The 12,422-nt window shown below is 60.4% G+C and overlaps 1 protein-coding gene across 6 annotated transcripts in view; it reads right to left on the bottom strand.

The window, feature by feature from the left end:
• BAIAP2 (BAR/IMD domain containing adaptor protein 2) overlaps window positions 1-10,323 on the bottom strand; it is a 71,346-nt gene extending 61,023 nt beyond the window's left edge. For all 6 annotated transcript variants that reach the window (XM_027080961.1, XM_027080963.1, XM_027080959.1 and 3 more), the window contains exon 1: window positions 10,168-10,323. In XM_027080961.1, the coding sequence (XP_026936762.1) occupies window positions 10,168-10,221 (54 nt within the window). In that variant the 5' untranslated portion in view covers window positions 10,222-10,323. The remainder of the gene's footprint in view (window positions 1-10,167) is intronic.
• Between the last annotated feature and the right edge of the window lie 2,099 nt (window positions 10,324-12,422).

The following is a 12,422-nucleotide window of genomic DNA, read 5'->3' as shown; positions in this document are numbered from 1 at the left end:
CCAGGCACTGCCAGGGGAAGGTGGCAGCCGTCCTTCAAGGGAGGCTGTCCTTGCCTGCCGTAACTGCCCTCCACAGGAGCACCGACTACCTGAGGCTCTGGACAGAGGGCCCAGCTCACACTGCAGCTCTGCATGACTCCTGCCTCTGCTCCCCTATATTAACTGGGACATCTGTCCTGGGGACCATTCTTAAGGGAAGAAAACCAACTGGAGTTCAGTGAGTGCTGGGAGGGCTTCCTGGAGGAGGCAGAACTTGCGCTGGATCTCTCTTGGTTACAGCCAGAGAGAAGATAACAATGGGTCTGCACTTGACAAAGTGAGTGGACGCAGCAGCTTCCAGAATGAAATGGCCTGTGAGGTGAGGACAGGACAGTCAAAGCTGGTGGTGGCTGCAGAAAAGTCCCCCGAACGAACCAGAACAAACCAAGCAGGGATCAACTCCGGCTGATTTCACTTTAACAGCACTAGGCCCCCCTCCCCACGTCCTCCATGAGACGCCCCCCATGGGCCATGAGCCCCCCACAGACCACAAGAGCACCCCTCCCCCGCCCCCAGGCATGCATGTTCTCAGCCCAACCACCTCCAGCGGGGACAAGGGCCGGGGTCCCACCAGTGCACAGAGAGGCCAAGCTCACCACAGCCTCTCAAGAAGGGTGCACAAAAGAGCATTTGCAGCAGGACCCAGCATCAGGAATCAAGGCACCCATGCTGCCCAGGACAGTCCCCTGCCGCCGAGAGAGGGGTAGGCGGTGGGAGCACAGCTGGCTCTTTTGGGAGCCAGAGGAGAGGCCTGGGGGGCAGCCGAGCTGGCCCTCATGCTGCGGGGGGCGCTCCAGCTGGCCTGGCAGCCCGGCCAAAGGGTCGCCCCGGGGCGTGAGAGGCTGACAAGCGGCCCTGCAGCGAAACGTTGGTTCTCGGCCTCCGCCAGCTTCTGGGGAAGCCGCCAACATTAGAATAAAGTGACAACTTATGTCTTTGGCATGGAGCCCAGAGTGACACCAGGGAGCATGGCAGCCTCCCATGAGGAGGGACCAAGGGGGGGGCGGGTACCCCTTCCCGTCACCCCTACGGCCCTGAGGCAGGGGGCCCAGGAGGCCCTGAGCCACGGGGTGGGCGACACCAGGAAAAAGACAAAATTCTGGCCAACTCTCCCGGTCCTGATCTGAGGGCGGGAACTTTCTGGGCCCCTGCAGGGGATGGGCATAGGTGATGCAAGGTGAGGAAGGGGCAGCCAAGCTCCCACAGCCCCAGAGGCCCACGTTCAGGGACCGAGCACCATCACCGATTCCTGGGGCTGTGGACACCCGCCTCCCACCCCTGCTCTCCCTCAGGACCTGGATCCTCAGGTGCCCCCAACCCGACTGACCCCTCCTGGAATAGGTCTTGGGGGCAGGAAGCCACAAGTGGGCTCAGGTTGGGGAAGGGGCCAGTGAGCGCTGGGTGGGGTCTGTGCCACTGGGAGAGCCTCCCCCTCAGACCAGGAGCCGCGCAGCAGGGTCCACACGCGGGCCCCACCAGCCCGGCCACTTCCTTCCTATCCAGAGGCACATCTGGCCAGTCCCGACTTCAGAGGAGCAGGACGCTGCAAGGCCGCAGACGGCTTCCAGCATCCAGGCCCTGCCACACCTGCCTGACTTCTCAGCCCTGCCCCAGGGCACGTGGCCCCCCACATACCAGCCCACTGCACCTTGAGGTGGGGGCCTTACGGCTGCTGGGTGTCAGGGACTGAATTCGTCCCCTAAGAATTCACGTGTTAGGCCTAACCCCAGCACCTCATTGGTGACTGTTTTTGCAGGGAGTCTTTACAGAGACAATCAAGGTAAAACGAGGTCATCTGGGTGCGCCCCACTCCCACAGGACTGGTGTCCTTCTAAGAAAAGATCAGGACACAACACTTAGAGGGAAGACCATGTGAGGACACAGGCAGAAGGTGGCCTGCACATGCCCAGGAGAGAGACCACAGGAGGAACCACCCTGCCCACACCTGGACCCTGGCCTCCAGGCCTCAGATGAGACACACCTCTCTGCTGTTCAAGCACCCGTGGCGCTCTGTTTGGCTGCCCGAGCAGACCCAGTCGCTGGGCCGATCCCCACTCGCCCTATGAAGGCCCAACCATCACTTCTCTTATCATCTGGTTACTGCTCAACTGGTTAGAACATTCTAGGGCCGCTGACCTGTCCTTGTCCCCGACAAGGCTCTGACCCGAGTTTCACAGGGCTGGGCTCCCCGCTGGACGAGGAGCCTCGATGAGCAAGCAGGGACACAGCCCCGGAACACTCTGGAGCTGCCTCTCCTCCTGCCGCCCTCCGCCGGGTGGGACGAGCCAGCTGGGGAGGCTGTCATGCCGGTGGGTACACAGGCCACTCAGCACCCAGGAAATCAGACGGCAGCAACAGAGGTCTTGGCTGGGCCTCCCTGCCCTCTCCACGGACTTCCAGCTCCTCCAAGAACTTTCCATCCTGAAAGCTACCAACCATAGCCACCACTTTCCTGATGCTCCCTGCGGCCAGGAAGGGTTCTCTGGTTCCAGCTAATCACGAATGAGAAAGCGGTGGCACAGAAGCTAAAAACCCTCGCCCGAAGCCCTCAGGGCTCCCAAATGGAAAAACAGAGAAGCAGGATTGAAGCCACAGGGCCCAGCTCAAGCAGGCTCTGGCTCAGCCGGGCACCCGGGACGGGCTGCGATGTGCTGCTTCATGGCTCTGAGCCTCCCCCACCCGCTGGGACACCCAGGGCCCCTCGTGAAGCAGGTTTAGAGATAAATGAGGCACACACACCACTCCCAGCATGGTGCCTGGACCGAGCAACCCACTGAAGGTTCTTCACGATGATTCAGGATTACCAGCCAACTGCAAAGCCCAGGCGGCCACGGCACCTCCCACAGCGCAGAGCCAGAATGAGAGCGTGAGACGGTCCAGCCCCTTCACCCAACTTCATGGTCCCCTGCCCAGGGGGGCCTGTGCAAGAAGCCTGAAATCAGGTCTCCTGCCGGGGCTTGACTGTAGCCCCTGGCTGCCTCCCTGCCTGTGGCCAGCAAGGCCCTGGATCCCCAAGGGCAGGACTGGCCACAGCCTGGGAACCACTAGTTCCTGGATTGCAAAGGATGTGCCTTCCGTGGGAGGGGCAGGAGGGAATAAATAGAGGTGTGGACGACAACTGCTTCTGCCAAGGTGCTGGCTAGGGCAGAGGGGCTTGACTTGCCCCACAGTGGGTTCAGAGGGGCAGTGGGTGTGGAGGGACCCCCGGTCCCCTCCACCTGGGGCACATCAGCACCAATGCAGGCTCTACCACACCCCCTTCTTTTAATAGCCCCGCTGGAAGCAGCCAGGCCACTCTGGCTCAGCAGGTCAGCTCTGCCCACGCTTGGCTCCCAGAGATGCAAACGCCCTGCTGGATGGAATTCTAGCTCCCAGAGGTGGGGGGCACAGCCTCTCCTCCACAAAGCTCCCACCCCCATTCCAACGTCAGGATGTCGATTTCTTTCACAGCACAGACACCTGTGAAATCCCAGCACGTTTCACAACCTGTTACACGTGTGTCGTCACCCGGCACAGGGCTGCTTGGTGACTGTTCCTGGCACCGCTGGGCAGGGGCAAGCGGGGACATTACATCTACAGACCACTTAGCGAGTAAGAAGGAACAGAGATCCTGGCTGTCGTGGGGAAACCTTCTTTGGTCAAGAAACAAAATGCCAGCAAACGAAAGTGGCAGAACAAGGGTTTGAGGGCTTGGAAGAAAAGCCCACAGCCGTGCTCAGGAAAGCCCCCATTTCTCCAACACCTGGATGGCCAGAGGTGAGGCCCAGGCGACACCCTGACCCTGATGACTGTGAGCTGAAACAAAGCTCCAAAGAGTCAGACTCTGAATCCGAAGAGGTTTTAGGAAAACTCTACCAATTAATCTCATGTCTTTATTATTTTTTAATTTATTAATTTATTTTATTTATTTTATTTTTGGCTGCATTGGGTCTTCGTTGCTGGGCGCGGGCTTTCTCTTTTTCTTTTTCTCTTCATTGCAGTGCCTTCTCTTGTTGAGGAGCATGGGCTCTACGTGTGCGGGCTTCAGCAGTTGTGGCTCACAGGCTCTAGAGCACGAGCTCAGTAGCTGTGGCGCACGGGCTTAGCTGCTCCGCGGCATGTGGGACCTTCCCGGACCAGGGCTTGAACCCGCGTCCCCTGCATTGGCAGGCGGATTCTTAACCACTGTGCCACCAGGGAAGCCCTATGTCATGTGCCTTTGACATATGACTTTTAAAAAACCTGTCCAAGTAATTCTAAAAGAACTGTTTTCATAACTAGAAAATAAATATCCCAAGCAAGAAAAAAAGCACGCTGTTCCCGCTGTTGGCCCTGATTCCTCCTTGCGGTGTACAACCTCTCCCAGCCCCTTACGGCACAGGGTACTCGTGACCCAAGGGCGCGGGTCCCTCTCTCACGCACATGCCCCGAGGGTCTTCAGGAGGCCCTCGGGATGCTCAACTCACAGCCCAGGGCGTCAGGACTGGCTCCACCAGGCCCCAGACAGGCACTGGAGCTGCAAGGGGAGCCTGCAGGGACCTGGGGCCATCCTGGTCATTGTGCTCGCTGCAGGAGCAGAGCACCAGACAAGACCTCCAAGGCAGAGGATGGCTCCTGCAGTGAAAGTTGGGAGGAGGGGCCAAAGGCAGCTGGAGGGGCCAACCTGCCACCCCACCACCCCTTGACAGACAGAAAGGGGTCCTGCTGACACCCACTGCATGCTCACTCGCAGGTGCAGATCCCCTGCCTGCTCCTGAGGTTTCCAAGGCCACCTCTTAGAGACAGGACTCCCATCAGGCCCTGCCTTCACACCAACTGACCCCTTGGGCCCCCAGGACATGGCAGGACCAGGTGCTTCTGGCTAACACCCTGGTTTGCCTTCAGGCCCTGAGAAAAAGGAACTCTGCGTGGGGACAGGAGCCTGGCACCACCTTCAGAACTTGCGGGGGTCCTGGGCCACTGCTTGTGGAGCAAACAGCTAAGAGAGCAGACTCACGACAGAGATGGTCACAGTGAGCAAAGCGAGAGCCCCAGAATCAGAAACGAGGCCCATCCATTCCCAAGCACTGACACACATGTGCTGGCCACCCTTCCAGGCCAGGGTCCCCACAGTCAGGGGCCATGTGGGTCCTGAGTCACCACACCTTGTTGCTCGGGAGCACGTCAGGTAGGGACAAAAGGATCTTCTCCAATAAGAGAAGCCTGGGTGCCAACCTCCTCCCAGGCCCGCTGGCTGGAGCCCTTGGGAACCCACCTGGTGGGGGAAATGGGTGCATACCCTCGTGCACCCTGCACCCTCTGGTTGGGGCCCCTTGAGTCATCTCACAGCTGTGCAGCACAATCAGGGCCCAAATGAATCAGAGCTGGGGGGTGGGGGAAGTACAGGGCAGGCACAGTCCACACCTGCCTGTAATTGCCACGGCCGCAGGCAGCAGACAGTAGCAGAGTGCTGACAGCCCCACCGGGCACGCCGGTGCAGCGTGTTCAGCGGGCACAGGCCTGCACCGTAATGAGGACAGCCTCTCCACTCTGAGGCCTCATGGGAAACTGCCCGAACACAGTGGCCAGGAAGGCCTCATGGGGTGGCCCCTGGCCCGGTGCACTTGAGGGTTGAGGAAGGAGGACGGGAGCCAGCCAGCCAGTGCCCCAGGGAGCCCCCCACCAGATCACTGCTCAGGTGTGCCTGCCCTTGGAGGGCAGCCCAGGCAGCGCCCGTCCCGGGGGCCATGCAAGCCTGAGTGGGGACCGCCGAGTGACAAGGCCAGCCCTGCCTGCCACACATTCAGTCCTGTGCAGGGCTCCCCTGAGCAGGACCCAGACCTGCAAACTGGGGGGGGAGTGCCAGGAGGGCCTCGGACTCCCTGCCAGCCTGCCTTCCTGCCCGGAGGGGACGGGGCCCTCTGTTCAATGGCCTGTCCTCCCCTGAAAGGCCCCAAAACCTGGGCAGCCCAGCCAGCACCACCTGTGCCGAAGAGGGAGGGGAGGGAGGGAGGGAGGTGGACGGACCTGCTGGCTCTCAGGCCTAAAGGAGCTCTGGCCTAAAACAAGGTGGCAACAAGCATGCGGCTTCCACAGCACCTCCCATGGCCCTCCCCACTGATGCCCCGAGAGCCCTGGACCAGTACCCAGAGCCTCAAGTGCACATGGTCTGTCCCGAGCAGCCTCCCCAACAAAAGACACGTTCTCCAGGAGAGACCAATAGGGATGGCAGCGCAGGCAAAACACTCCTGGCCCAGTGAGGAACTCTGCAGAGCCACCACACCCCAGGCACCAAGCCACCTCATGACCATCAGCAAACTTCGGCAAGGTCCAGCAGCAACCTCAGGGACGTGACCTGGGCACAAGCAGCTGCTGAAGCCAGTTGCCCAGAGATCAGTGCGACAAAGAAACTGCCCTGGCTACTCCAGAAGGGATGGAAGGCGCAGTACTGCTGCTGCGCTGGTGGTGGAAAGAGTGGGTACCACATAGCGCGCTCCATGGAAGGGCAGCTCTGAGTCCACTCAGGGACATCAGGCTCCTCTTTTTATGAGAAGATTCTACCCCAATGCGGCACTCGAGTCACCTTTAAAGCAAAACAAAGCACCACATGCACGCACATGCGTGCACTCAGGCACACACGTGCTCACTTGGACAGACTTGTGAATATACCAGCAGGCACCTGCATGCATGTGCTCGAGCTCACACACGTCTGCACATACACACATGTGCACACATGTTCCTGGTCACACAAGCACACACTCACATGCACACACACAGCCCTCAGGGCTGCTCCCCAGCAGGCGTTTCTGTTGCCAAGGAAGCGCCTGTCAGAGCAGCACTTCACCATCCCCAATGGGGAGCCGGCGCAGCTCTGTCCACTCTAGGCGCCAGGCTTCTGATGGCGGCCAACAGTTTGCTGTGACTGCTGAGCAGTGGAAGGGGGTCTAGGGTCAGCAGTAGAGGACCTGGGCCCTCGTGCTTCCCTCTGCTCCCACCTGGAGGAGGGTGGCGGGCAAGGCCTGGCCAGCAGTGGGCTCTCACCTACCAGGTGGGGTCTCTCCTGCCAGTGCTGACGCCCACCACCTTGCACCAATGGTGGCAAACCTGACCGACTCCGGCTGCAGGAACCTGCTGGCCACAGCAGCCTTCGCAGGGCGGGTACGCAAGGCCAGGCCAGCTTCCCCACACAGCTGCAGAGTGAGGACCACTGGACGGCCTCTGGTGACCAAGGCCCAAGGCCCACGACACCCTGAAGAGCCATGCCTGAAGCTTTCCCAGAGACATCCTTCTCCTCAGGCTGTCCCCCACCTTCCCACATCCTCAGGACAGGACGGAGACCCGTGGTGCTGTTCCTACAAAAGGTGCCAGAGCCGCCCCCCTCCCAGGTCATTAGGGTGCCTGGAGCCAGGGCTTCTCTTGAGATACAGGACTGAGAGAAATACACGAACCTGACAGTCACTCTCCTGAAGCCGGGGTCTAGGGTCAGCTGTTAAAGAAGGCCCTCTCTCTCCAGCACAAGGGGATGCTTGGCGGCCTCTCCCAAGAGAGCTGCAATTTGGGCTTAATCCTGAGCAGCAGACTCCCCACCCCCACCCCGCAACTCTGTTCCTCACCCCAGGCAATTACCCAGGGCTGCCTGAGAGCCAAGTCCTGGGCTCCAGGCTCTGCTGCCTGCACCCCCATCCCCTGAGGGGCCCAGCCCAGGGAGCCCCCAGAGGGCTTCAGTCCCTGTCCCTGCACCCGCGGTCTGAGGGTGAGCTCTCAGCAGATGTCTGGAAACCATTCCATTTCTCGCCCCTTCATCTTCCATGAAATTCCCCGAGGACACAGCTCCCACGGGAACCGGGCCACAGGGAGAGAGATTAAATCCGGCGCTAGAGCTTCTTCCAGGGAAGAGAATCAAAACTGTACATTTTAGTCTCGCATTTTTAATCAGCAAGGCCAAGGACAAGCGTCCCCACCGTTCCCTTCTCTGACAAGACAAACACCACTTAGAACTGCAGCTGATAAGACACAGGGGCCAAAACAAACAGCTGAGCTGCAGCTTGGGGTGACACTAAGCAGGGCCACATCTCAGCCACTCTCCCACAAGTTGCCAACCCAGGCACAGAGGCAGCAGCGTCCCTGGACAGAGCAGAGGACCAGCCGGACCGGCCTGGGTCCACACACAGTGGCTTTGGCTGTATCCTGACTGCGCCTCAGGTGGCCTGGTCTCTGCCCTGCCAGTGTGCTGAAGCTGCCCAACCTGTCCTGGCTCTGCTGCAGAACCCGAGCTCCCAGTGACAAACCACAAACAGTAAGAGCACCGGACCAAAAACCCACCAGTCAGGTCGCAGAGTGGCAGGGGAGCACCGCCCACAAACCGACCTGCCCACGGGCTCTGCAGCCGTCACCAGCCAGGAGTGTGTGAGGTGCCCAGCCTGTGGACACCCACTTTCCGATGTGTCCAACGTTAAAGTCCTTGGTCTCAGCCACACCTTCCCGTGGGAGCTCAGTCATCAGCTGACCCGCCGAGCACAGACCGCAAACTAGCCTGTTGAACGTGTGCCCCAACCCCCCAAAGCTGGGATCCTAACCGTTTTCTGCCACCATCCTGCCGACAGATTTCCCTTCAGACCTACAGACAAATCATAGCTCCATCCAGAAGCTGCTCAGCTGGAACAACACGCCTGACTGCTCGGTTTTAAGTGTTTTATTAAGGCTGATCATGGGATTCTCCAGAGCAAAGCCACGCCACACACTCCCTCCTAGTTCTCGCCATTAAAGTTCCTGTTTGGTGGTTTCAGTGCAGAAGCAGGGAAAACAGGGGAAAAAAACCTCCAAGCCAGGCATTTCTCTTCTACCCCCTGCAATAATGAGCAAGTCGAAATAGAACTAATGACTAATAATTTAATAAACCTCCCTCCCCTGAGAGCATTTACAGAGCAACACAACCAAAAACCTATGCCACCGACTCTACGTGAGACAAATATAAAACCCCCAAGAGCTGTTCCTTTTACGTGCTGCTTCTTCGTCAGTCTCCTGTTTACCAGCACCTCTAACATGGCTTCAGAACTGACTTAGTCTACCCTGACCCAGCTTCAGGATTCTTCCAGGTGACCTAGCTACAACTTTAAAAACCTTTATTAGCAGCCATGATCGACTCCAGCCGCGCTGGACTCCAGCTGAAAGCTAACGGCCCCCCAGAGGCCTCTCCCCGCCCTCCCCCGCCGCGCGCAAAGAGGGCTTGGCAGGCCGCTGGCTAAAGAGGCACAGCGTAGTTGTTTAACACAATTAGAAACTGTTGCTCTGCCAGCGCGCTGCAAACCCACTCCGCCGCCATGAACCAGCCGCCGCCGCCGCGTAAATACCAACTCCGAACCCCCCACCCCTCCCCGCCCCCGACCACCGCTTAACCCCGAGGCACAGTTTTGAAACAGAGCACGGTTTTGTAAGAGGACTGCGTGGACCGCCCAAGGAACGAATCTCCCGTGAGGAAATGCTGCCGGGAACAGCCCTGAGCCACCGGAGCCTGGGTCTGTGCTGGTGGGGGCGGGGGTCCAAACCGAAAAAATGGATGCTAAGAAACTGAAACTCGGGTGTCTGCCCACGTGCACACAGGCGCAAAACATGCCGGGGCGGGGGCGACGAGGGTCCGGCGGGCACACCCGCGTTCCGCACCGGGGGCTGCGAGCCGACTCCTCACACATCAGAAGCAGAGGCGGGCGCGCCAGCCTCCTACACAATTAGTCTTCTCCCTCCGCGGTTACATAAGATGACGGATTATCTGTCCACCCATCGAAGCTGCCCCTGCGCGACCTCCCACCCGGCCACGTCCACAGACGCCCGGGAAGGAGTTGTGGAAAGGAAAAGCCTGTTGAGAAAAAAGTGCCCGAGGCTTGCGTAACCGCGCCCGGCGGGACCACCACAGAGCGCAGAGCGACGAGGAGCCACGGCCCCGGACCCCGGCAGACCCCGGACACCGCAGCCCGCGCCCGTGCCCCCACCTCACTCGGGTCCGAGGGCTCCAGCCCCCGGGAGCGCGGGGGCAGTAGGGGGCTGTCTGGACGAGGGCGCCCGCGCCAACTTATGCCGGGCCGGTGCTGGGTCCCCGCGGCCGCGCCGGGACGACCCCCGAAAGCCCAGGGACCGCCCGGGCGGGCGCGAGCGCGCGGGTGGCGCAGAGCTCACCTTGTAGACATTTTCCGTGAGCCTATGCATCTCCTCCGACCGAGAGAGCGACATGGTGCTGGTCCGGTTACACCACTGACCGGAGCGGGGGCGCAAGGAGCTGCGACTGCGGACGCGGCAACGACTACCAACGCGAAGCGCGCAGAGCCAAACCAAAAGCGCGGCGTCCAGCCGGCGTCCGCCTTTATAGCCGATCAGGCCCCGCCCCCTGATGCCCCGCCCACCTCGTGCTCGCCCCCGCCGCACCCGGATCTCCGCCCCCGGCCTGGCGCCCCCGCCCAGTCGCTGCTGCTAGGCAACCGACAGGCCCCGACCCCGCAACGCCTTTCCCATTGGCGGGTTCCGGAGCCCGGGGAAGGGGGCGGGTAAGGGGCGGGGCTTGTGGGCCGGCTTCAGGCAGCGATTGGGCCTTGGCGCCGTCGATCGCGGGGGAGGAGGCGGAGGCGCGGCTCAGGCTGGGGCCCTGGGAACAGCCTTGGGGGCCCGGGCGACAGCCGGGCTGGGGGCGGGGAGGCGGGGGCGGGGTGGCGCAGGAAGAAGGGAGCAGAAGCGGGGGGGGCACGCCGGCCGCGAACGCGCGTGGGGGAGGCACTCAGCAAAGTGGCGAGTCGGGGTGGCCGTGTCCTGGGCGCCGCTCCCCCGAACGCGGTCGGGGTCGGGTGCCCTCGCTGGGTAGGGGAGGGTCCCTGGGCGCTCGGATGCCTGCCGCACGGGCTTGGTGCAGGATGGTGAGAGGCCGCCGCTGTGCCCTGGGCGTCCGGCCGCGACCCGGAATTTTAGTAGGTAAGTTCACTGGGTGGCTGCGATCCCCGGGCCAGCCCTTCTGGGGAGGGAGGACCCTGAAGGAAGTCTCGGAGGAGGGAGGACCCTGGGGAGAACGCTGGAGAAGGGTGGACCCTGTGAGGGGTGCATCTTGAGGGGGGCCTGAGGCTGGGATTCTGGAGAGGGGAGGGCCCTGGGTTGCAGAAGAGGACTCTGGGGAGTGGGGATTTGGGGGGCAGATTCTGGAGGGGGTGTGGGGAGACGATCCTGTGGGAATGATTGAGGGCGAACGCTTAGGGAAACAGAGGACCCTCGTAGTGGCAGAAGATCCTCTTTGGGGGCAGTTTCCTTGGGGAGGGAGGACTCAAGGGGAGGGGGGGCAGGGAGCACTCTGGTGGGGTGGGAAAACCTGGGGGAGGGGGAACCTTCCTAGGTGGATCAAGGGGTCAGAGATGCCTGGTTTTTGAAGGCGATTCCTGGGAGGTTCTGCTGCATAAGCTGGCCAAGTTGGCACAGAGGGTTCCGTACAATTCCCTTGGAGAAGTATTTACGTAAATTAGACTAACGTAGAGGAATTAATTGCTTTACATCGTAAAACACCAGATCTAAGTGTTTCCCTTTAATTAAACCTGACAGTCTCTGCCAGCATCCCATCCCTGGACAGTCATCCCTTCAAGTGCAGGTGCCCCAGGAGACAGACTCCCTCCCCACCCCCGCACCCCACCCCAGACAGGTGGGGGAGTCCAGAAGACAGCAGGGACATAAGACAGGTTTCTTCCACAGGGTCATTGACTTGAATGGACTACACTCTGCTTCACGTGGATTCGAAGAAAATGGAAGGGATATTCAGGAAGCATTTGCCTTCTGTCCTAACCTCCAGCCTTCGTTCACAGAGATTCTTCTTGGTTTAATTTCCTTTCTGCTACCAGCCCCCGTTTTATTGCTTGCAGTGTTTTAAGGTAGATTCCGGTGTAAGTAATTTCTGGGATTCTTTTGGTTGCAAGTAACAGAAAGCCAGCTCAAACTGGCTCTGACAATGAGGGCGTTGTTGGCTCAGGTGACAGAAGTCAGGCCCGTCTTCCTCCCCCAGCTCCCTTTCCTCCAGGCCAGCTAGATGCAGCGCACGCTTACATCCTTCCAGCCCTAGGACTGACATCCATTGACCTGCATGGAGTCACGGGCCAACATGGAGCTGGGTGGGTGCAGGGCAAGAGCTGTTGCTCGTCTTTAGGGAGTGGAGTGACCAGGACCAGGGGAATGGTGGGTGGAGGCTGGCCGGAGAAAACAGGGTCTCATCACTCTGGGAGGGGAATTAGCTTGGGGAGAATTCTCCCGGGCTGTCTGCTCCCATCAGCCACAAGACAGTAGAGAAAGGAGAGGGGCCTCACCAGAAAATCTTCCATGGCTCTGAGCCCCGCCCCACCCTCTAGAAGGCCCTGCTCCTGACTGCCCTCCTCCTGCCCAACGGGACGCTCACATTTGGTAGCAGCTGA

The sequence above is a fragment of the Aethalodelphis obliquidens genome, unplaced genomic scaffold, assembly GCF_003676395.1.
Source record: "Aethalodelphis obliquidens isolate GAN/ISIS:26980383/991018 unplaced genomic scaffold, ASM367639v1 scaffold44, whole genome shotgun sequence".
Lineage (NCBI taxonomy): Eukaryota > Metazoa > Chordata > Mammalia > Artiodactyla > Delphinidae > Aethalodelphis > Aethalodelphis obliquidens.
This window is presented reverse-complemented; position numbering and strand designations above follow the sequence as displayed.